This window comes from Bos indicus x Bos taurus, chromosome 2 (assembly GCF_003369695.1).
Source record: "Bos indicus x Bos taurus breed Angus x Brahman F1 hybrid chromosome 2, Bos_hybrid_MaternalHap_v2.0, whole genome shotgun sequence".
Classification (NCBI taxonomy): Eukaryota; Metazoa; Chordata; class Mammalia; order Artiodactyla; family Bovidae; genus Bos; species Bos indicus x Bos taurus.
Window position 1 is genome coordinate 66,031,426 of NC_040077.1, and position 23,429 is coordinate 66,054,854.

A 23,429-nucleotide genomic window follows, 5' to 3' on the forward strand; every position below is an offset into this window, starting at 1 on the left:
CCAGACATCCTGGAATGTGAAGTCGAGTGGGCCTTAGAAAGCATCACTACGAACAAAGCTAGTGGAGGGGATGGAATTCCAGTTGAGCTATGCCAAATCCTGAAAGATGATGCTGTGAAAGTGCTGCACTCAATATGCCAGCAAATTTAGAAAACTCAGCAGTGGCCACAGGACTGGAAAAGGTCAGTTTTCATTCCAATCCCAAAGAAAGGCAATGCCAAAGAATGCTCAAACTACCACACAATTACACGCATCTCACACGCTAGTAAAGTAATGCTCAAAATTCTCCAAGCCAGGCTTCAACCATCAACTTCCAGTTGTTCAAGCTGGTTTTAGAAAAGGCAGAGGAACCAAATTGCCAACATCCACTGGATCATGGAAAAAACAAGAGAGTTCCAGAAAAACATCTGTTTCTGCTTTATTGACTATGCCAAAGCCTTTGACTGTGTGGATCACAATAAACTGTGGAAAATTCTGAAAGAGATGGGAATACCAGAACACCTGGCCTGCCTCTTGAGAAACCTATATGCAGGTCAGGAAGCAACAGTTAGAACTGGACATGGAACAACAGACTGGTTCCAAATAGGAAAAAGGCTACGTCAAGGCTGTATATTGTCACCCTGCTTATTTAACTTACATGCAGAGTACATCATGAGGAACGCTGGGCTGGAAGAAGCACAAGCTGGAATCAAGATTGCCGGGAGAAATATCAATAACCTCAGATATGCAGATGACACCACCCTTATGGCAGAAAGTGAAGAGGAACTAAAAAGCCTCTTGATGAAAGTGAAAAAAGAGACTGAAAAGTTGGCTTAAAGCTCAACATTCATAAAACGAAGATCATGGCATCTGGCCCCATTGCTTCATGGGAAATAGATGGGCAAACAATGGAAACAGTGTCAGACTTTATTTTTCTGGGCTCCAAAATCACTGCAGATGGTGACTGCAGCCACGCAATTAAAAGATGCTTACTCCTTGGAAGGAAAGTTATGACCAACCTAGAATGTACATTGAAAAGCAGAGACATTACTTTGCCAACAAAGGTCCGTCTAGTCAAGGCTATGGTTTTTCCAGTAGTCATGTATGGATGTGAGAGTTGGACTGTGAAGAAGGCTGAGAACCAAAGAATTGATGCTTTTGAACTGTGCTGTTGGAGAAGACTCTTGAGCGTCTCTTGGACTGCAAGGAGATCCAACCAGTCCATTCTGAAGGAGATCAGCCCTGGGATTTCTTTGGAAGGAATGATGCTGAAGCTGAAACTCCAGTACTTTGGCCACCTCATGCGAAGAGTTGACTCATTGGAAAAGACCCTGATGCTGGGAGGGATGGGGGCAGGAGGAAGAGGGAATGACAGAGCATGACATGGTTTGACGGCATCACGGACTCGATGGATGTGAGTTTGAGCGAACTCCTGGAGATGGTGATGGACAGGGAGGCTTGGCGTGCTGTGATTCATGGGGTTACAGAGTCGGACACAACTGAATGACTGAACTGAACTGAACTGAACTGAGTCCCTATCTTTAAATAATCACATTAGGGATTAGGGCTTTAACATATGAATTTTAGGGGCCAAAATTCAGTCTATAACATCCCTGTAAGATATAATGACAAGGAAGTTGTAATCTTAAACAGAAAGTGTATTTTTTATTCTAGGTTCAACAAAATACCTTTTGTAGTAATCTCTATCATAAGACATGGTATCCTGTATCTAACAGGTGTTCAAGGTCTTTAGAAAGATTTGTGAAGAAACAAAAAGCAACGCAAATACACTTCTCATTAGTCCTATTTTTGGCCAAATTCATCTTGAGAGGTCACCCAGAATGATAAATATCAATAGTTCAGAGGTTAAGTTATTTTCTTCCACATAAACATTAGTCAGTGTTATGATTTTTAATTCTTGTTTTAATTAGATATCAGAGAATATTGAAAAATTCCCTCTAATGAGCTTTTTTTTTTCTCCTTCATGAGAAGATGAAGTCATGAGAGATGATTAAGTAATAGGGCTTGCCAAGTACGTATCAGATCTTGATCAAGGAAATAGTTCTGAACTCTTTAATATAATATTTAAAACTGAGGATATAAGCAATCCACATTGATAAACTGGTCACTATGATTTAATAGAAAAAAGTATTGAACTAGAAATTTAGGAGAAAATGTCTCTGGTCTCGTGGGATAAATTCTAAGACCATGATTGGAAGGCAGAAGATCTGAGTTTGAATATATTACCACTTCACTTCTCTGAGTCTCAATTTCTTTGGCCATGAACTAGGACAACCTATTTCTGCCTAAACGTATGGGTATATGAGTATGGATATATTTAGAATTAAGTCAGCCATATTATTGATATGAAATAAATTTGTACGAGGTATGTCCTATGTAAGAAAGTATGTAGTAAACTAATAATTGTAGTTCCAACAAACTTTTAATTTTTGATCAAATGAATGGACACTAAAGAAAGTTCGTTGAATGACTAAGAGAGTGTTTCATAGACAAGTGACTTACCACTTTATTTCTTTTCCTCTCATATTCAGAGTTTGCCCTATGTGATTTTCCAGCTCTTTTTATTTAAAATATTTTAAGTTAGAATAGGATTCAAATTCGTAGTTCTTAAGAGTTGTATGAGGGATCAGCAGTGAAAACCTTACCTTATTTTTGGAAAGTAAGCCAGAAGGAAAAACATAAATACAGTATTCTAACGCATATATATGGAATTTAGAAAGATGGTAACAATAACCCTGTGTACGAGACAGCAAAAGAGACACTGATGTATAGAACAGTCTTATGGACTCTGTGGGAGAGGGAGAGGGTGGGAAGATTTGGGAGAATAACATTGTAACATGTAAAATATCATGTAAGAAACGAGTTGCCAGTCCAGGTTCGATCCACGATACTGGATGCTTGGGGCTAGTGCACTGGGACGACCCAGAGGGATGGTATGGGGAGGGAGGAGGGAGGAGGGTTCAGGATGGGGAACACATATATACCTGTGGTGGATTCATTTTGATATTTGTCAAAACCAATACAATTATGTAAAGTCTAAAAATAAAATAAAATTTAAAAAATAAACAAACAAACAAAAAAAAAAGAAATAGGTGGGGGAAAAAAAAAAAAAAAAAAAAAAAAACCTTACCTTAGGCAGGGCAAGGTTTGTGCAACGGATAAGCCACTAACATTCCAAAAGCATAGGAACGATCTTCTCTTTTCAGATTTCTTTTGTCAAAAGTTACAGAATTAGTGTATATTTGTTGAAAATGTGAACAAATCCAGCCCTATATAAAAATTTTAAGAATAGAAGAAATTCTTTTTCTGCCATTTTTATCTTTGTTCATATCCTGTTTTCTAGGACAAAAGTTTAAGGCATATGTTTTCATCTCTCTGTCTCATATTCAGAGGAAATGATACATGGGTAAAATATTTTGAATGAATTGTACCATAGTAAGTGCATTTATGATTTATAAAGAGAGTAATAGAAAGTCCCCAAAGAATGACTCTTCATTGTATAACTTGTCATACTATAACACCAAAGTCCCAGTGTTTGGGATTGTGCCTGGTGAATCAGTGCCCAGAATGGCTCATCCTGGCACCCTATAATTATGTCTCACAGATGAAAACATTATCTACATCCATCCTGAGTTGGCTTAATGATAATCAGATGATGTTGCTTCCTCTTTTTTAAACACAAATCTGACTTGAGAGTCCCTTGGACTGCAAGGAGATCCAACCAGTCCATCCTAAAGGAGATCAGTCCTGGGTGTTCTTTGGAAGGACTGATGTTGAAGCTTAAACTCCTATACTTTGGCCACCTGATGCGAAGAGCTAACTCATTTGAAAAGATCCTGATGCTGGGAAAGATTGAAGGAGGAGGAGAAGGGGACGACAGAGGATAAGATGGTTAGACGGCATCACCAACTCAATGGACATGAGTCTGGGTAAACTCTGGGAGTTGGTGATGGACAGGGAGGCCTGGCGTGCTGCGGTTCATGGGGTTGCAAAGAGTTGGACACGACTGAGCAACTGAACTGAACTGACTTTAAATAATAAATTTGTTCAACTATCAGTAAGATGGGGTGGATGCCCCTTGGATTGGATATTTGGCATATTTACTAAAACAGAGTAGAGGGGGATTCCTTGACGGTCAGTGGTTAAGATTCCATGCTAACATTGCCAAGGGCCAAGTTTGGTCCCTGGTCAGAGAACTAAGACCCTGCAAAGTATGTGGCCAAAAATAAAAAATAAAGTAACACTTTTAAAAAAGAGCTGAGATCTATACTGTAGATTTTACTTTTTGGGGGGAAATGTAGACTTTAATCAATGAAAAAAATCCAGTATGTTTCATTATTTTAACACATTTTTTTTTTGTAGAGATCTATTTCCTGCTTTTGTAAGTACAGCTACAGTTTGCTTAAATCATAGCACTTTTAGAAGTTTATGTCCCAACATTATCTGAAGCTGGGCTTCCCAGGTGGCCCTAGTGGTAAAGAGCCCACCTGTCAATGCAGGAGACAGAAGAGACGTGGGTTTGATCCCTGGGTCGGGAAGATCCCCTGGAGGAGGGCAGAGCAACCGACTCCAGTGTTATTGCCTGGAGAATCCCATGGACAGAGGAGCTCGGTGGGATACAGTCCGTAGGGTAACAAGGAGTCGGACATGACTAAAATGACTTAGCACACATGCATTATCAGAAGCTGGGGTGACAAAGGTTTTAGAGTTTTCAATATGAAATTTTGTGCCTCCTCCTGTTTCTCTTTGCCTTTGGTCGTAGAGGCCTTCACACTTTGCTGCTGGTCATTGAGATTGAAAATGGAGACCTGGGACATGGCTATACATCTTGTATCTTCCTCAAAGCTTCACTTCTAAACATCTTTAATCATCACTTCTATTGACCTTAATCATGTTCTAAAAATTATATAATTTTGAGATTTGAAATCCTCCACAACATTGTTTGCATCTGGATGTGGCACAAGCTTTTTAAGTTCTGGTTTTACTTCTAAATTCATCACTGTGATCCACATTGCTTATTTCAATCAAGAATGTTGCCAGTTTCTATAGATAGCTGAAACACGGTAATTCCTTGCAAGGGTAGGAAAAGGGTAAATGAAGACCAGTTCCTGACATATTCATCCAGGTTATCCTGCACAGAAGTGTGTAACCTCACCAGAGCTTATGCCTCCAATTCCCATAACACCGGTTCATTCTGAGTACCTCCCTTGGTCCAAGGATTGTATAATATAAAAGCACTCTAGCTTCTGTAAAAAAGAAAGCAGAGGAGTGATATATTCTTAACAAGCTCAGTTTTGAAAAAAGAGGAGTAGCAAAAAAGGAAAAGGGAGGACAGAATAGATCCACATAGATAGTGGCAGCCTCTATCTAGTTTTGGAAAAGACAGGACTGATATTCAACCAGTATGCATTATCATGAGTCTCCCAGTATTGAAATACTTCTCTACTTGAAGGACATTTCCCTGTGGCTTTGCCTCTGGTGACTGCATCTGTCTGGACAGGAAGAGGTCCGGGGGCAAAGAGAACACCTAGCTAATGTTAGACAAAAGGAAGAGACATTAAACCCATTGTTAAGTTTTTTGACTATTTTCTTCTTGAAAGGGGAAAAACATTCCAGCACCTAGGCTGAGAGGAATGGGACAAGCGGATGGATGTAAAGAAAGAGTAAGAGTAGGTGCTTGTTAGTTATCCATTTAAAATATAACAGTATGTACATGCCCATTCCAGACTGCCAGACTATCCCTTCACTCCATCTTTTCAACAAGTACTTTCTCTATGACACAGGGAACTCTGCTCAGTGTTATGTAGTAATCTGGAGGGGAGGGGAGTTTGGGGGAGAATGGATGCATGTATATATACAGCTGAGTTCCTTCACTGTTCACCTGAAATGAAGCATTGTTCACCTGTTCACAGCATTGTTAATCAGTTATAACCTACTACAAAATCAAATGTTAAAAAGAAAAGGAAGAGAAAAAACCCTAGGGACTGAAGAGCAGGGGCAGGACAAACTGCTACTGCTGAATACATCAGGGTTGCAGAGGCTTCTCTGTGCTGGGAGCACTGTGGAAATTAAGCTTTGTGGATTAAAACACTCTGAAACATTCAACCAAAGCTCCCTCTGCAGTTTCCCTGTCCTTGTTAGATAAATTGCAGACACAGACAACAACCAAATCTGTTCTAAAATTTTGTAATCCAGCAACAATACTAGTTGAGTAGCTACATTTCTCAACCAGGGCTTATTTATTGGTAGCAGATTTTCAAGTTAAAAGCACCATTATTTGCTGTCTCAAAAAGCCAAAAGACAGCTGAGACAAACTGCAGGATACCTGCCAAAGTGACTGGTGCAGCACTTCAACCAGGTGGGCTGGCATTCAGGCAAAACCATTCATGGAAGTCTAGGAGGTTTTCACTCTGTGGTCTTGTGATCGTCTTCTTCCTGCAACTTACCTGCTTTTTGGGGGTCATATCTCAGTGTCAAGGGTCACTGACGCTTTCATTCAACCAACCTAGATTAATCTTCTATCACATGTCAGCACCAAACAATGGTGAGGAGAAAGTGATGCTGGGAAATTCACTCTGATTTGCTGTCCACTGATAAAAAACCTGAATAATGGAGAAGGTTTTGGTGCCAAACAGAACTGGGTTTCGATACTTTCTCTGGAGTTTAGCAGCTCTGATGTTTACAAATCCTCAGGCACATTAACCTCTCAGAGTCTCAAATTATTCATTTGTAAAATGAGTTTTACTCGGCAGATCTTGTATGGTTCCTATAAGTCACATGTACAAAGTGCTGTATGTTCTGGGAGATTCATAGTTGTGACACCATGGAAGTTTATTTCATTTTCTGCTATCTTCTAATCAATAGGGAGTCCACATCTGGATATGAAATAGCATGAAGGATGGATTCCTCAACTTTCAAGTTATGTATTTTGGCCAGAGAGAAATTCAAAGACTTGAAATAATTTTTTTAACTCCTATAAGATCTCAATTACCCTGCCATTTGAACAGATTTCTATGGAGGTGAGGGTAGGCTGGCATGGAAGTGAAGCAAAGAAAAACCAAATGGCCTGGGCATTTTGCCAGAGAGAGAGAGCAAGAGAGAAAGTGTCTTCTAGACTTTGCCTTTCTTCCTCAGTGTTATTTAATCCTTATAGCTTACTGGAGTTCTCAGGTAGACATTCATTATTGATATCAGGGCTGTTCTTTTTACTCTGCCATTCCCAGTGACACAGAACAACTGAAAATCTGATCACAATATGCTGTTTTAAGTCCACTTTATGTTCCCTATCTCCTTGGCCCCATAAATGCAGAATCAGTGTGTTTTGAGGTTTACTTTGGAGCCCCATCATCTTCTATGTCTTTAGGTATAAAAAAGGTGAACTGCAGACTCTGTATCATTCTGCAGACTTTGTCTGGTGAGCCAAAGATAGTGAAGAGATTTGCCTGGAATCTAAGACCCCTCTTATCCCTGGCTGGGTAGGGGTAGAGATTTTAATCATTGTTTCATTGACCTTAAGTGCCACACCTTCTTGTGGATGAACACAAAGCTTTTATTTTTAAATTTTATTAATTTTTTTTATTGGAATATAGTTGCTTTACATCGTTGTGTTAAGGTTCTACTGCACAGCAAAGTGAATCAGCTATGTGTATACATTTATCTCCTTTTTGGATTTCCTTCCCATTTAGGTCACCACAGAGCATTGAGTAGAGTTCCCTGAGTTATATAGTAGGTTCTCATTAGTTATCTATTTTATACACAGTATCAATAGTGTATATGTGTCAATCTCAACCTCCCAATTCATCCCAGCCCCACTTTCCCTCTTGGTATCCACACCTTTGTTCTCTACCTCTGTGTCTGTATTTCTGCTTTGTAAATAAGATCACTTTTAGTTGATACCAGTAACAACTGTCCAAAGTCTTATGCCTTTGTGTGTGTGGGTGCATGTAAAATTCTTATGTTTGAGAAGGCCCCATCATATCAGAACCATATTTTAAAAGATAATGTTACATTTACTAGGGTTTGAGTCCCTATAAACCAGAAGTCAGAGCCACATCCCATATGATTCCCTTGCTATTTTCAAGCACATTTAACATAACGCTTGAGAAGGAGCTTTCAAAAACAATAAACACTAGTCTGTAATGGGGGTTGCATTGTTTCTGACATTTCAGCCATATCCTGATGAAAATACTTTATTACCTGATATTACTTGAGTTGCTAGCACAGCTACTTTCTCCATTCTTTCTAGTGTTTTCCTCTTTGGAATTCTCATTGATTTGACACTCTTTCTTAACTTTTTGCTGGTTGACTGCTCCAGTGTTTAAGCTCCTTCTTAAAAAAATTTCTAGAACTTAGTTGGTTATATCTTTCCCTTTCGCCCTTACCTTTTGCTTTTCTTCTTTTCTCAGCTATTTGAAAAGCCTCCTCAAACAACCACTTTGCCTTCTTGCATTTCTTTTTCTTTGGGATGGTTTTGGTCACTGCCTCATGTACAATGTTATGAACCTCCATCCATAGTCCTTCAGGCACTCTGTCTACCAGATCTAAACCCTTGAATCTATTCATCACCTTCACTGTATAATCATAAGGGATTTGATTAAGGTCACACCTGAATGGCCTAATGGTTTTCCCTACTTTCTTCAGTTTAAGCCTGAAGTTTGCAATAAGGAGCTGATGATCTGAGCCATAGTCAGCTCCAAGTCTTGTTTCTGCTGTCTGTATAGAGCTTCTCCATCTTTGGCTGCAAAGAATATAATCAATCTGATTTTGGTATTGACCATCTGGTGATGTCTATGTGTAGAGTCATCTCTTGTGTTGTTGGAAAAAGGTGTTTATCCAGGAAGATGTCTTTTTCTCTTTTACAACACATTTACCTTCTGTTTCTGAATTACAACAGGTAGCTAGAAATTTCTGTGTTTTTTTTTTTTTTTTTTTCCTATAGAGTTCCTCCTCGGGGGTCCTTGTGTGCTTTCACCATCTCACACTAACATCAGTTGGTGGTGGCGGGTGAGGGGAGGCTCTTAAAAAGAAAACTTTTACATGAATCTCACCTTAGGCCAACTGAATAAGAAGTTTTGGATAAGGGGCTTTCCAGATGATGTTAACATTTAGCCAGAGTTGGCAACAAGTGGGTCATACTTTCAGTTTTTAATTTAATAATTGTTTATGAAGACCTTGTAATGTGTTATCAGTATATCTAAATCCAGTTTTTCAGTGAAAGTGGCCACTACATTTTAGGTCCAAATTACAGATCTCTGATGTGGTTTCTCATATTGCCAACTGGAACATATATCTCTGTTCTCTCTGCAGAGTGCTGGGCTCTAGCCACTGCTCTTGGTCTATGCTCTGCCTGCTCTCAACACACACTCCTCAGCTGCCCTTCATCATGACCAAGATAGGGGATACTTGAGTGAGCGCCTTTGTCCTCACATAATGTCAGAGTTGTGAGTAATGAAGACCTAATTGAAATAGATAAAGCAATATTGACGAATTAAAGAGAACCTTATGAAACCAAAATAAAGAAGCCTTTTTGGGCCTTACAGGGTCCTGGAATCAGAAACTGGAGAATTGGGAACCATTTTATCCCCCTGAGTTTCTCTGAGTATCCTCTGCTTCCGTTCACATTTTCTTGGGCTTGACAAGTCTCAGCCAGATATGGTTGCCCTAGCCCCGATCCCTACTGTTCAGTTTTTCTGGTTTAAGTTCCCAGTAGACAGTGACTATATTTTCTACTTTCCAGTTCGAAATCCCATAAAGAGAAATGTGTTTTGTTTGTATGTCTACCTCTAGCCTCTTTAGCTCTAACTAGGAGGAATGGGTACCTGGGTTTTTTTGTCCTTGTTAGAGGCTTATGAGGACAAATTTTCTGAGGAGTGAAAACTGGAAGCCAAAGATGGCTGTTTCTGGAAAAATTTTGCACACACACATACACACACACACCCCATGTCCATTATAATATCCATTCATAAAACATGACATGCAGGTGGGGAAACTGAGGTTGAGGATCCGGTATGGCACAGAAACAGCGGCTTTGGCCTTGAGGGGAGAGGACAAGAGACAGAGGCTCTTAAACTGACTTTGCACTCATTGCTGTGTCATCTCAGGCTTCACCCTAACTAGCTGCCTTACTGTCTTTAAATTTCAACTTTCTCATCTATAAACTAGGGGGCTGGATGAGTAGTAGGTTATGCACTTATATAACACCTGACCATTATCAAAAAAAAGAAACCTGAATGAGCCCCATATCTACTTGGCTCCTTACCCTAAATCAGTGATTCTTCTGTTTAACATATATCTTTTAATTCTTTAGTTGGCTATCCTAGGTCTTAGCTGCGACACGCAGGATCTTCACTTTTTGTTGCAGCATGAAGGATCTTTTAGTTGAAGCATGTGGGATCTACTTCTCTCACCAGGGATTGAACCTGGGTTCCCCATTTTGGAGTGTGGAGTTTTAGCCACTGGATCACCAGGGAAGTTCCTAAACTAGTAACTCTTAAACATTTTGGTTGAAGAACAAAACTCTTTAATCTTAACATTTTTTTTTAACTTGGGAAGCCAAAGAACAATAATTTATTGTTTATAATGTATATATATATATATATCTATTGATGTGGATTAATTGGAAATTAAAACTGAGATATTTAAAAAAGTAACATTTGTTAATTTGCTGAAGAGACAAAATAACATACCATTATGTATTAATGTAAGTAGCATAATTTTATGAGAAGTTACTGTAATTAAAAATACCTTTTTATTTATCGGGTGGATTTTCTGGAGGCAGCAAAATGAAATTCATGTATTCAGTTTGATATCTTTCTCTGTGTTTGCTCTTCTTTATATTGAAGGGAGACCTGAAATGCCTTAAGCACCTAAATAAGTAGTACGGACATTTCAGGCCACCAGTGAAAATGGAGTAAGAACATGAAGCTCTGGTGACCTTTAAACCCATGCCACACAGGGTGCTGGTCCTCTACGAAGATGGCCTTGGTACTCATCCAAAACCACTCTGGAATTACTGCTGTGGTCTTTTCAACTGGACCCTTATTCTTCTATTATATCTATTTCCCCCCTATTTTGACAAACAGGTCTCCATTTCATTTTACTTCATAGCCAGAGGATTGGACGATTTATTTTCTTTTCCTTTAAAAAAAAAAAAAAAAAAAAAAACGGCAGTATAATCAACTTACAATATTAGTTTCAGGTGTATGACATAGTGATTTTATATCAACAACTCAATTATAAAATGGGCGGAGGACCTGAATAATAGGCATTTCTCTAGTATATCTTTTTAATAAAATTTTTATGGGAGGATAATTGCTTTACAATATTGTGTTTGTTCCTGCCATACATCAATATGAATCAGCCACAGGAATACATATGTCCCCATCCTCCTGAACCCCTGCTTCCATCTCCCACCCCATCCTACCTTCTTTTTGTTTATCCTTGGTCCACTTGTGCTCAATTCTTCTCTGTAGCTCTTTCAACCTTTTGTTACTCTTCTCTAACCCGGGTCCCCTGCCTCATTTATTCTCAGCAGAATATGCTAACTTCTATTTAGTATAGTATCTGTTCCTGTACTCAAATGCCCATCTTGATACAGAGAAAGACTTGCAACTGACTTCACATGAGCCTCTTTCTTTCTAATATCATTGGAGATAGAAATCTCATCCTCATATAGAATGATCTTGCCACCAGTAATCTTTACCCCATCCCCTCAGATTTCCTCTGAAAATTGCTGCATTGGTGTTTCCTGTTTCTTTTGACTTCCCTACCTGGCTCTTCATGTCTCAACTTTTACAACTCAACTTATGTGGCACATTCTCCCAGAAGGTTTTTTGTCCACAGAACCTTAGAGGTAGTTGCATCATATATGACACTACCATTTGACTTTGTCTTCCCCATATTCGAAGGTGAGTTCAATGAAGAGGATTGCTCTTTCTCACTTTTGAACTGTCAGTGCCTAGCATATTGTTAGACCATAGTAGGTACACATTTTCTCTGTCAATCAATGAATGCTTTAACTGTTGTGTTGGAAACTGTTAGAGTTCAAGCAGTCCTTGTATAAAAATTTCTCAATGGGAAACATCATTCTAGGATCTTTTTATGACACAAAAGGAACTAACAGTAATTTTGAGCCAGCTTAGCACCTAATTACAATAAACTTTTATAGAATAAAAGCAAGAATCCTGTAGAAGAACTCGTGGAATTGTTTTTTTTTTTTTTGCAAAATTTAGAACAAAATTCAGCTTCTTTGGTGTTGCTGCACCCTTTTAGCTATTACTGCAGACACTGTATTTTGCTTAAAATTTCTAATAAGCTCAGTACTACATCTGCTGTTTGGTTCCCATGCTGACTCATATCTGATATATTTGTTAGGGGAAGAGGATAGAAAGATTTAGTAATATTTTTAGAGAAAAGAAAAATTTAGTAGTTAATATAGATGTCATGGTTTAATAGTAATAATTTTTATTTATATGGTGCTATTACCTTGTCCACGTACATATTTCTCTTTACAGCTGAGTTTCATAAGAATGGTTTATATTCTCCATGTCTATTTTCTCACCTTTTATTCACCTTTTGACCCACTGAAATCTCATATCTCGTCTATCATTTCACAAAAGTGCTCTGAGCCAAGTTAAATGTGACTTATTTGTTGCTAAACTTAATGAACAGATTTTACCTTATTATTAATTAAATAGCAGTCAATTATCAAACTTCCGTGTACATAGTCTTCACTGAAGTATTTATTTCATGGTGTATGAGGAATTTTGAGTTGTAATCATATCCCTCAAAGAACTTATAGGCAAATTAATGACATAAAAATAATACAGAACTAAGTTACTGAAAAAAATAAGAATGTAGATTAATATCATAAAAGTGGTAAAGATAAAATGTGAGGAGGAAGAGCTCAGCTTTATTTGGGCAAATCAGGAAAAAAAACTAGAGGAAAGAGAGCATCTTAAATAATCATGGAAGGATATGTAGTGATTGGGACTGGCAGGAAGGGGATAATATCAGCATTTTCCCAATCTTTTTGCAGAAGTTCAAGCTTAGTCATTTTAACTTTGATTTTAGGATCCTCCTGGAGTGACACATTGGCCAGGATGGAGGAGGAGTTTTAATTTGGATCCTGTAGTTGCACTTCCCAAAGATTACAAGCATTTAACTTGTTTGAGACTTCTGCTTGGATTTATTATGAAAGACTTGTCTTCTAAATAATAATTTTGTTGAACTAGAACAAAATTTCCATGTGACCACTTTGTTCTCTTACATAATAGGCGAAACACTGAAACACAGGTGTGATGGCATCTCTTTCTTGCTACAAGCATAGAGGTTAGTCACCTGAGTTGAATATCTGTTTACAGTATGAGAGAAAGGGTACAATGTCCTGGAAATCCATGGCTCCACCGTATTTTGTTGGAAGTGTGAGACATGCAGTGGGGTCCAGGTCTGAATGCTTGCCAAAGCTCTCTCTATAACAATAATAACTGCTTTGTTGTGTCCATTGATTATCTGTCTTAAATGTGAACTCCTTGTAGGTCATACAAGTTGGGATAGACCTCAGAACAGGAAGGATTGAGAAAAAGGACAAATGGGTGACCAGGGAGCTGTAGACAAACTTCAAATAGTCAGGTCCTGGAACTTTAGAATAGTAGTGTGGCTTGGGGGACTCCTGTCACTAATAGCTGAACTGGATGAAGAAGTCTGTTTCTGGGTGTCTGGGGAACTATAATACAGTGAGTTTTATGTATGCATCTCTGTCTTTACAGTGATATGTGACTTTGGTCATGGAGAGAATTTATTGAAGGCATTTGTCAGCAATTGAGAAGCAGAAATTTTTACGCTTACATGAGGAGTTACCTCCAGTGTTTATTTCTATGTATTCTATTTATTCAGGGAAGCATCTGTATATAGAACTGGACATTTCTATGGTACTTTTGGGGTCCCTGTTTGCTGAATTATTTCAACAAGAGAACTAAGGTGAGGAGAGCTACAGAAATCTCTCATGAGGGAATTGTGGCTATTTATTTTGGTATTCTATAAATTTAGGGTTTGGATCATATTTTAAGCTGGCAGTTTTGCAAAGAGAATTATTCTACAAAACATAAATGTCATCATTGAAAATGAAAGCAAAGGACTGAATAACATTAGCAGAGATAATGTTAGGTCTTTTCATTGGTGTGGAACTCTACTTTGGGTAAGAAATAGTTTCTGAGATGTTCATGTTTTTCTCTGGTTGATGAAGGATGGGGGGCTGAAAGCTGTCAAGAGTGTAAGTCAATCTGATATTTGTATTATGTACTTGGATGGCATCAACGACTCGATGGACTTGAGTTTAAGCAAATTCCAAGAGATAGTGAAGGACAGGGAAGCCTGGCATGCTGCAGTCCATGGGGTCCCAAACAGTCAGACGTGACTGACTAAATGAACAACAAAACAGTGACTGTTGTGATGGTTTTTATTGAATGGGGGAATGGGGAGTCAGCTTGAGAGAATCAGTGGCATAGACTAGACAACAATCTCACTTAAGGGTTCTAATCTCTCACATCCATCTGGCTTTAGGCAATACATCCTGTCCTGAATGAGAACAATAAAATGCTTCATTATTTAAATTGGAAGACATTAATACATCAAAAATGTAAGGCAAGTGCTTCTCAGATGAGACTGACATACATACATGACTTTCTAAATTACCACCTTCGTAATTTCTTCAACATATTGTTTAGTTGTAATATGATATGACATGATTCTGGACAGGTAGATTGTGGACATATGGGGGCTTCCCTGGCGACTCAGATGGTAAAGAATCTGCCTGCAGTGCGGAAGACCCGGTTCGATCCTTGGGTTGGGAAGACCCCCTGGAGAAGGAAATGGCTGCCCACTCCAGTATTCTTGCCAAGAGAATTCCATGAACAGAGGAGCCTGGCAGGCCACAGGCCATGGGGTGACAAAAGAGTTGGACAGCATTGAGCGACTAATACTTTCACAGTCATATAATAGTTGGCTATATAAAAGAAAAGTAAAGTTTACATATTTATGTTACTTTCCCCCATAAATTTGCATTTTATTGCTACTTGGGAGTTCATAGTACTATCTTGGGTTCTTTCAAGCAGTTCTTGAAATGATTCCTATTGAAAGGATAAAAATTGTGAGTTTCACATACTGTTCTATTAGTGGACTTACCATGCTTAGAAGAATACAAACTGTCTTTTACTGGTATAGCATAATGGATGAGTATGTGTTTTGGAATGTAGTCAGACCTACCTCCTCTGCCACTGACGAACGTCCCTGGCCTTTGTAGTTACCTACCAGCACAGGGAAAATCAAACCACTTACCTCACATTCAACTGTGGTATTTTCCTGCAAACAAAGACTATTATAGGTCTGTGCCCTATTCCTGAAAAACCAGGGCAAAGATTCTGTGAAAGCTCTGTTGATAGCAAGATGTACAGGATAAGAAAGTTCTGTCTTATATCTACATCATCTCTTCCAAATGAAGAGATATCATAGGCAGCAAAACCTTAAATATGAATGGGCTGGCATCTTGAGATCAGCTGCATATATGGGTTCTGAGTATAGAAGAAAGAGCAGTAAAAAAGCTTGTGGTTTGTCATTAGGGTTGTTCACTTCTGATCCCTCTTTTCTTCAGGCATATACTGGAAGTTTACTTCCTTATTATCTAAACTTCAGTGTGACGTGGACTGGCTTTGGCCACCTTAATGCAAGAAATAATATGTGCTATTCATTATTAGGCAGAAGTTTGAGTGAAAGCATGATTTGCCGTGTTTTCTTCCTTCTGCCCTGTTGATTATGGAAGTTCATACCAAGATGACTCTCCATCACCCTGAATTATCTTAATTTGGAAAGAACCTCCCTGCCAATCTTCAATTGACATACAGCATCATGAGAAATTAGCCTTCATTATTTTAAGCCCCTAAAATTTTGAGATTATTTATTATTGCAATATAACCTTGCCTATCTTGACTGATTCGCTGGTTCCTGCTGCTGCTGCTGCCGCTAAGTCGCTTCAGTCATGTCCGACTCTGTGCGACCCCATAGGCGGAAGCCCACCAGGCTCCCCTGTCCCTGGGATTCTCCAGGCAAGAACACTGGAGTGGGTTGCCATTTCCTTCTCCAACGCATGAAAGTGAAAAGTGAAAGGGAAGTCGCTCAGTCGTGTCCGACTCTTAGTGACCCCATGGACTACAGCCTACCAGCTTCCTCCATCCATGGGATTTTCCAGGCAAGAGTACTGGAGTGGGGTGCCATTACCTTCTCCGTTGCTGGTTCCTAGGAAAGATCAATTCTTAAAGGCCAGAATGAGGCCACTGACATCAACCTGAAAGAATTTAGGAAACAATCTGAAGTTGAGCAGATATAAGAAGCATATTACATTTATGAAGAAAGAAGAAGCAAGCTGAAATTAGGTACCCTTACATTCCAGGCCAATGAAGCTGATGATTTGACATTGCATTCCGATTCTAGCAAGCAATGCAAATCAGTCTGTGGACAGGTAAGCAGAACTCTGGGACATAACAGAGTGGGTGTTAAGATGAGGAGGTGATTTTCTTTATGGTTATTTAGAAACTTGGATTTTCTATGAAAAATGAAAGTGAAAGTGTTAGTCGCTCAGTCTTGTCTGATTCTTGCAACCCCATGGACTGTTGCCCGCCAGGCTCCTCTGTCCATGGAATTCTCCCAGAAAGAATACTGGAGTGGGTAGCCATTCTCTTCTACAGGGAATCTTCCTGACCCAGGGATGGAACCTGGGTTTCCTGCGTTGCAGGTAGATTCTTTACTGTCTGAGCCACCAGGGAAGCCCCTGTAGTGAAATCCAAATATCAAAGAAACAGTTTAATATACTTTTGAATACCATTCTCATTGATAAAGACTTGGTATTGCCTAAGTTTTCAATTAGTAGATCATCACTGTGACCAGCTGGTTAGGAATAGATATAACAGGATATGAACTAAAGAGAGAGAAGGCAGTGACATCATATTTGATAGTAAGATAATATTTTTGCTAAAGGGATATTTGCCTTAGGTCACTTCTAGATTTCCATTTCCCAGATCAAACAATGGCTGTTTAAGGACTATCATGGGTTATATTTTCTAAAATTTGTAGCCATCTTCCTTATTATTTGGTGAGGAGGGTGGAAGGGATTCACCTCTACTTTGCCATGAACTGTGGAATCTGAAAATAGCATATTTTTATATGATTATTGCTAGTGTTAAATTTGAAAGTGGTCTTTTGGATTAAATTTCCTAAAGTTTCTAGTTCACTATGATTCACTGTGTAGTGTTTTCTGAATAGATCTAAACATTAAAAAAAAATCCTACCATGTGAAAAACTTATGAAACTTTATAGCTGTTTTCACACTGAACTTATTTAACCATATATATCCCAATTACAATAATTATATATGAATTTTTATCTTTATTAATCAGTACTAATAGTTTTCTAACACTTGGCTAAATTTTTAAAAATCTCTATTTTTTTTCTGGTAGTAATTCCAATTCAACATATTAAGATAGAAGATTTCACAAAATTGTTAAAAATCTATACATTTGAAATAGAAATTTTTAAAAAATTACAGTAGTTCCAAATAGGAAAAGGAGTACATCAAGGCTGTATATTGTCACCCTGCTTATTTAACTTATATACAGAGTACATCATGAGAAATGCTGGACTGGAAGAAGCACAAGTTGAAATCAAGATTGCTGGGAGAAATATCAGTAACCTCAGATATGCAGATGACACCACCCTTATGGCAGAAAGTGAAGAGGCACTAAAAAGCTTCTTGATGAAAGTGAAAGAGGAGAGGGAAAAATTTGGAGTAAAGCTCCACATTCAGAAAACGAAGATCATGGCATCTGGTCTCATCACTTCATGGGAAATAGATGGGGAGACAGTGGAAACAGTGTCAGACTTTATTTTTCTGGGGTCTAAAATCACTGCAGATGGTGACTGCAGCCATGAAATTAAAAGACGCTTACTCCTTGGAAGGAAAGTTATGACCACCTAGATAGCACATTGAAAAGCAGATATATTACTTTGCCAAGAAAGGTCCATCTAGTCAAGACTATGGTTTTTACAGTAGTCATGTATGGATGTAAGAGTTGGGCTGTGAAGAAGGCTGAGTACCGAAGAATTGATGCTTTTGAACTGTGGTGTTGGAGAAGACTCTTGAGAGTCCCTTGGACTGCAAGGAGATCCAACCAGTCTATCCTAAAGGAGATCAGTCCTGGGTGTTTATTGGAAGGACTGATGCTGAAGCTGAAACTCCAATACTTTGGCTACCTCATGCGAAGAGTTGACTCATTGGAAAAGACCCTGATGCTGGGAGGCATTGGGGGCAGGAGGAAAAAGGGAAGGCAGAGGATGAGATGGCTGGATGGCATCACTGACTCGATGGATAATAGTTTGAGTGAACTCCAGGAGTTGGTGATGGACAGGGAGGCCTGGCGTGCTGCGATTCATGGGGTCACAAAGAGTCGGACATGACTGAGAGACTGAACTGAACTGACTGAACTGAATGGTTTTAATTTTTTTAATTCATTAAAAAAGCAATGTAACTGAAATGGAAAACTATACCCCAAATGAGACTTCAGTCATATATTTTGTTCAGAGTGATTGATTTTTCTTTGGACTTGATGTTTGATATAGTATAGGCTGGGAGAAATGGAAAGGGAGTGTGTGATATATACCAGTCACCCTTTTCTCTTAATGTGAGCTTTTTTATTTTGTTTGTAAGATTCAGCATTGGAAAAGGATTTAAGGTAGGTCCTGGCCACTTACCTGTAGATGGTAATGCCAGTGTATTTTTTTATATTCTAACTGCCATCTATATGGGGATGGAAGACAGTTTTGAAGAAAGGAGGGAAAGGAGTGGAGTCTTATGTGACTATAGTGGTTAAATTGAGCTTCCCGTGCCTTCTTTGTGGTAAACATGTAAGTGTTGACTCTCTCATTGTCCTTGATTAAGAGTCCTTGAGGTATTGATGGTTATTAACCATACTGTATAGTTCTCCAATGTGGATGAAGTTCTCCAATGTGGTCTGAATTTACACCCTGCCCTTCCAGATGCCTCCATCACCCCCAACTCCCATTCTCCCTGAACTACCTAGATAATTAGGCTCAAAGTTTCCTCAGATATCTAGTTACCAAGTATCATCTAAGAAAGAGGAGCTGTCAACCCTACTTGTATGGGATCATCAATTCTTCAAAGATTATCAACCCTGCTAACTGCATGTTTAAGGGTTTGTGGGTTTGTCCACTGGGTCATACACTTTGTATTGTTTATCACTTCATTAACTTCTTCCCTTCTTTTCATTATTTTCTCCCCTATACTGTATTTGATCTTATTTTTTACCATTCTTTAACTCCTTGAGATCATTTAACTTATTAATTGTTAATTTTGTGACCTTTTGCATTTCTAATATAAACAATTCCTTCTAAATACTGATTTGGCTATATCCCACAAATATATTTAAAAATTATTTTCAAATTCAAAATGTTTGAAAATTTTAACATAAATTCTTTAATTTATGGATTATTAAAACATCCTATGCAATAAAAAATATAATGTAAGCCACAAAGATGGTCAAACTTATGATTTAAAATATTAAACTGTGAATCACAAGATTTCTTGGTCCTTTGGTTGTGCCCAATGTGATGCCTTAATACTGGTACCCCAGATTCTTGGACATGGCCTTGGCCAGTTCCCTATAGGCTCCATCCTTTTGCCCAATATTTCATTAATTTCTTTAATACTCCTGCCATGAACCTTTCTGATTTAGTGTCTGATCTTGATTAAGTCAAATCTTTATCTCCAGTGTGCCCAAGAACTATCAGTCTCTGCAACTTGGGCATCTTCACACATCTGTAGACTCCTGTACAGAATATTTAGATCCCCTTTCCATTACAGAAAAAGAAATGTATTTTTAAATCAAGTAGAAATTAAATTATGTCACAAAACTTTTTAGTTTATTTATTTTATACTAGAGAGTTTATCTGTAATGTTCTGGGCCTAGTCATAAAGCTTCTTGAAAGCTTCATGCAGTTTAATTTTATAAACTTGGCATTTCACCAGCAGGATATATTTTTGATGAATAAAAGTGTTGATCTTCAAAAATACATGAGACATACAGACTCAGCCTAGGTCACATCTAATACTTTATAATACATGTTGGAAAATAATTTCCTCCATTAAGTCAACCCTGCTGGATCTCTCACTTCTAATTAGGATAAATTCATCTTAGCACTGATGTGACAATTGAGACTGGTGACTCTAGAGAAACTTTTTGTCATAACTATTTACAATATATTTGCCTAGAGTGTTCTTTGGAACAGAAAGGTAACTATGTGGGAAGTTAGACAGGCATGAGTTCAATACTAGTCTGTCCCAAGAAATAAAAACAAATATGGCATCAGGGAAATAGATGGTTAAACATAAAAACAAAAGGAAAAAAGAAACCATTTTCTTGCTTTGGCATGACATCCAATAGCTATTGTATTTGAAAACTTTTCTTATATATCATAGGCTTTCTTCCTGCTTACAGAAGATTCAGTGTCTTGGCTGACTGTTACTGCAGAATTTCTTAAATATGGGTAGAGAATGCCAGTCCTTTACCATACAGATATATAAACCTCCAATCTTAAATTAGGCAACAGGTCCTTTTCAGCATTTACTGATGGTTTGATTTCACACGCTACCCTGAAAGAAGTAAGATTTAGTATCAGAATGAGAATGAATTATGGTTTAAAAAATCAGGAGAGGGATACAGAGAAAAAAAAAAAGAAGAAAGATTTAGTTCACGCTAAAAACAAAGCATTAACTGGTTAGAATTAGGGGAGTTGAGAATATCCCTTTAAACTGTGGTACTGCAATTGATTTCTGTACGTTTTCTGGTATTCATCCCTTTGAAAAGAGAGTGAGAGCCAAGATCATTGGCTGTACTGTGAAGCTGTCACATCTCAGTACTGAAAAGGTACAGTGCAAGTGAATTGAAACAGTCTTTAGTTTTCTATTCCATATCGCCAAGAGCTTTGAGACTGATGAACCAAGTGAATGCTTTTTTTAGGGCTAAGTGAGATACAGATCCCTCCAATCTGACAGCGTTTCAGCCTCCGGAGTGAGAAAGCAGCAGAAGCAGCAGCAGCAGAAGCAACAGCAGTAGCAACAGCAACAGCAGCAGCCCCAGCTGAAGTCCAGTAAAGGAGAACTGATCTCCAGTTCATCGTGGAACTCCACCTGGGATCGTGCACTGTCCAGGGTCCTGAAACATGAACCAAACTGCCAGCGTGTCCCATCACATCAAGTGTCAGCCCTCGAAAACAATCAAGGTAGGACCCAGGTTTTCTTTCTTCTCTCTGCTTCTGCGAATGTAGATTTATTCATTTACCTCAAACATGTGCATTGGTATGGCAGGGCACTGACAGTGGTGATACCTAGTTGGTTTGAGTTGAATTGAAGGTGGATCTGAGTAGTTTTTGGTTCATTTGCATATGTATGTGGGATAGAGAGAGTAGTTTGCACTAAATAACTGTTTTGCCTTGATGACTTTGGCTTTTTTTGACTTAGAATCTATCAACGGTGTATTTCAGAAACAAAGTTTAGTGAGCCTCTAGAAGAGTTTCTGATCTATGTCAGTTTTTCTTGATGGAACTGGTGTAGGATTTGCAAACTGCTGGAAACATATGATATTAAATTGAATACAGACTTTCTTACAGTGTTTCATTGTCATATGGATTTGGAACTTCTCATTCTTTCCAAAGAAAAGTGCATCCTTCATTTGAGCGTTGAACTGGTAGTTATACTAAAGTGACTATAAAGTGTGTAAAAGAGTTTAGAGGAAGTATAAAAATGTATGTCCTTATATATGCCACCATACAACTCAGAAACAGTAAGGTGATTGGAGACACTGTTTAAGACAGGTGCTTGTTTTAAATTTGAGTCTTTTTCTGACATGGTTAAATGAAAAGGATCAACTCAGAATTTTACTGTTCTGTTTCATTATTATGTCATTTTCCTTGTCTTATTTGGGATGGTCATGAGGACTTATAAATAATCAGGTTTCTACTGAAGAATTTACTCTTATCTTGCCATTTATCTTTATTAGATTACTATCTGTGTAAGTACTTTGCATTTGTGTAGTGGGGAGAGTAATGGGTTCCTCTGGAACTCTTTTATAGAAGAAACTGACAGCCTGATGGATCAAAATTAATTATTGTGGTCTTTAATTTCCATACAATGCATACCTTTTGTTGAGTTTCCAAAATTTGAGAAGACTCATTTTATGATTATACTATTTGGGAGTTATATTTAAGGCCTTTGAAAATACTGCATAGACTGCAATCATAAAAGGAATATAATTTTCAGCAATAAGTCTCTTTCTTGTGAACTTACCTACCTTCTGTCAGAGTCCTCCAGTGATAAATAGACCATAAACTGAACACTTTCTTCCATTTATCTGCAATTATTTTTAAAAGCAATGAAGTCTCCAGGATATATCAAATGATGCATAGACTCCTATCATAATAAACATATAGAATTAACTAAAATAATGAAGAATCCAAATTATCAGGATAATTTATACCATCTCTAATTGCAAAAGTGTAATATTTTTCAGCATTGGATTTTCTGCACTGTGTCCAAGTCTAGACATAAAATGTTGAGCTTTAGGATAAGTTTTTCTCTGCATGTGAGGTTCCCACGTATGTCAATTATATGAGTACCATTACTGAAAAATGCCCAAACAGTATATATGATACTTCACATCTGTGATATATAAACTCTAGTGGGAAATACGTGCTGTAGTCTAAAGTGTGGTAGAGTTACAATCTGGCAATCTACCTTTGAGTATGTTTAGAAAACCATAAAATGGCTGGTGGCTTTCTGTTTAAGTGTTTGAGGTCATAGGAATCAAGTGTTTTGTTTGCCCTTTTATGTATTGAATAAGGGCAAGTGAATGCTACTTTCTGGGACTGAAAATCACTTCCCTATTGGTGTTCTGGCATTGACTGCCCTCAGACAAACTGTGGAGACAGAAAAAAAATTGCATCTAGTGTAAGGTTTTGCATCATCTTGCTGATCTTGCAGATGCTGGTTTTTCATTCTAACTGCAGCCATTGAATTGAAGTGAAAAGCATCATGAAAACTGGACAACCCACCACTTAGCAGAGTATTATATTAATGGATTAATGAATCTTGAATTCATTAAGAAATCTTGAATCAAACCTCTGGGTGATTTGGTTAATTGGACAAGTGAAGTTGTTTTGTGCCCCTCCCCCCTTGATATTACTCTGGGGAGCAAAAGATACTTGTGATGTTCCTAAAGTATATATATAGTTACAAGCATTGAACTATTAAGGGAGTAATTACTTGAGTATTTTCCAATTTGCAACAGTAAGTGGAAAAGCTTTCTTACTTC

General features: G+C 38.1%; 1 protein-coding gene across 1 annotated transcript in view; it reads left to right on the forward strand.

Moving 5' to 3' along the window:
* Positions 1-21,037: 21,037 nt before the first annotated feature.
* The window catches only part of DPP10 (dipeptidyl peptidase like 10), a 1,640,795-nt gene continuing 1,638,403 nt past the window's right edge, over positions 21,038-23,429 (forward strand). The window contains exon 1 of the mRNA XM_027562155.1: positions 21,038-21,342. Coding sequence (XP_027417956.1) covers positions 21,283-21,342 — 60 coding nt within the window. The 5' untranslated portion in view covers positions 21,038-21,282. The remainder of the gene's footprint in view (positions 21,343-23,429) is intronic.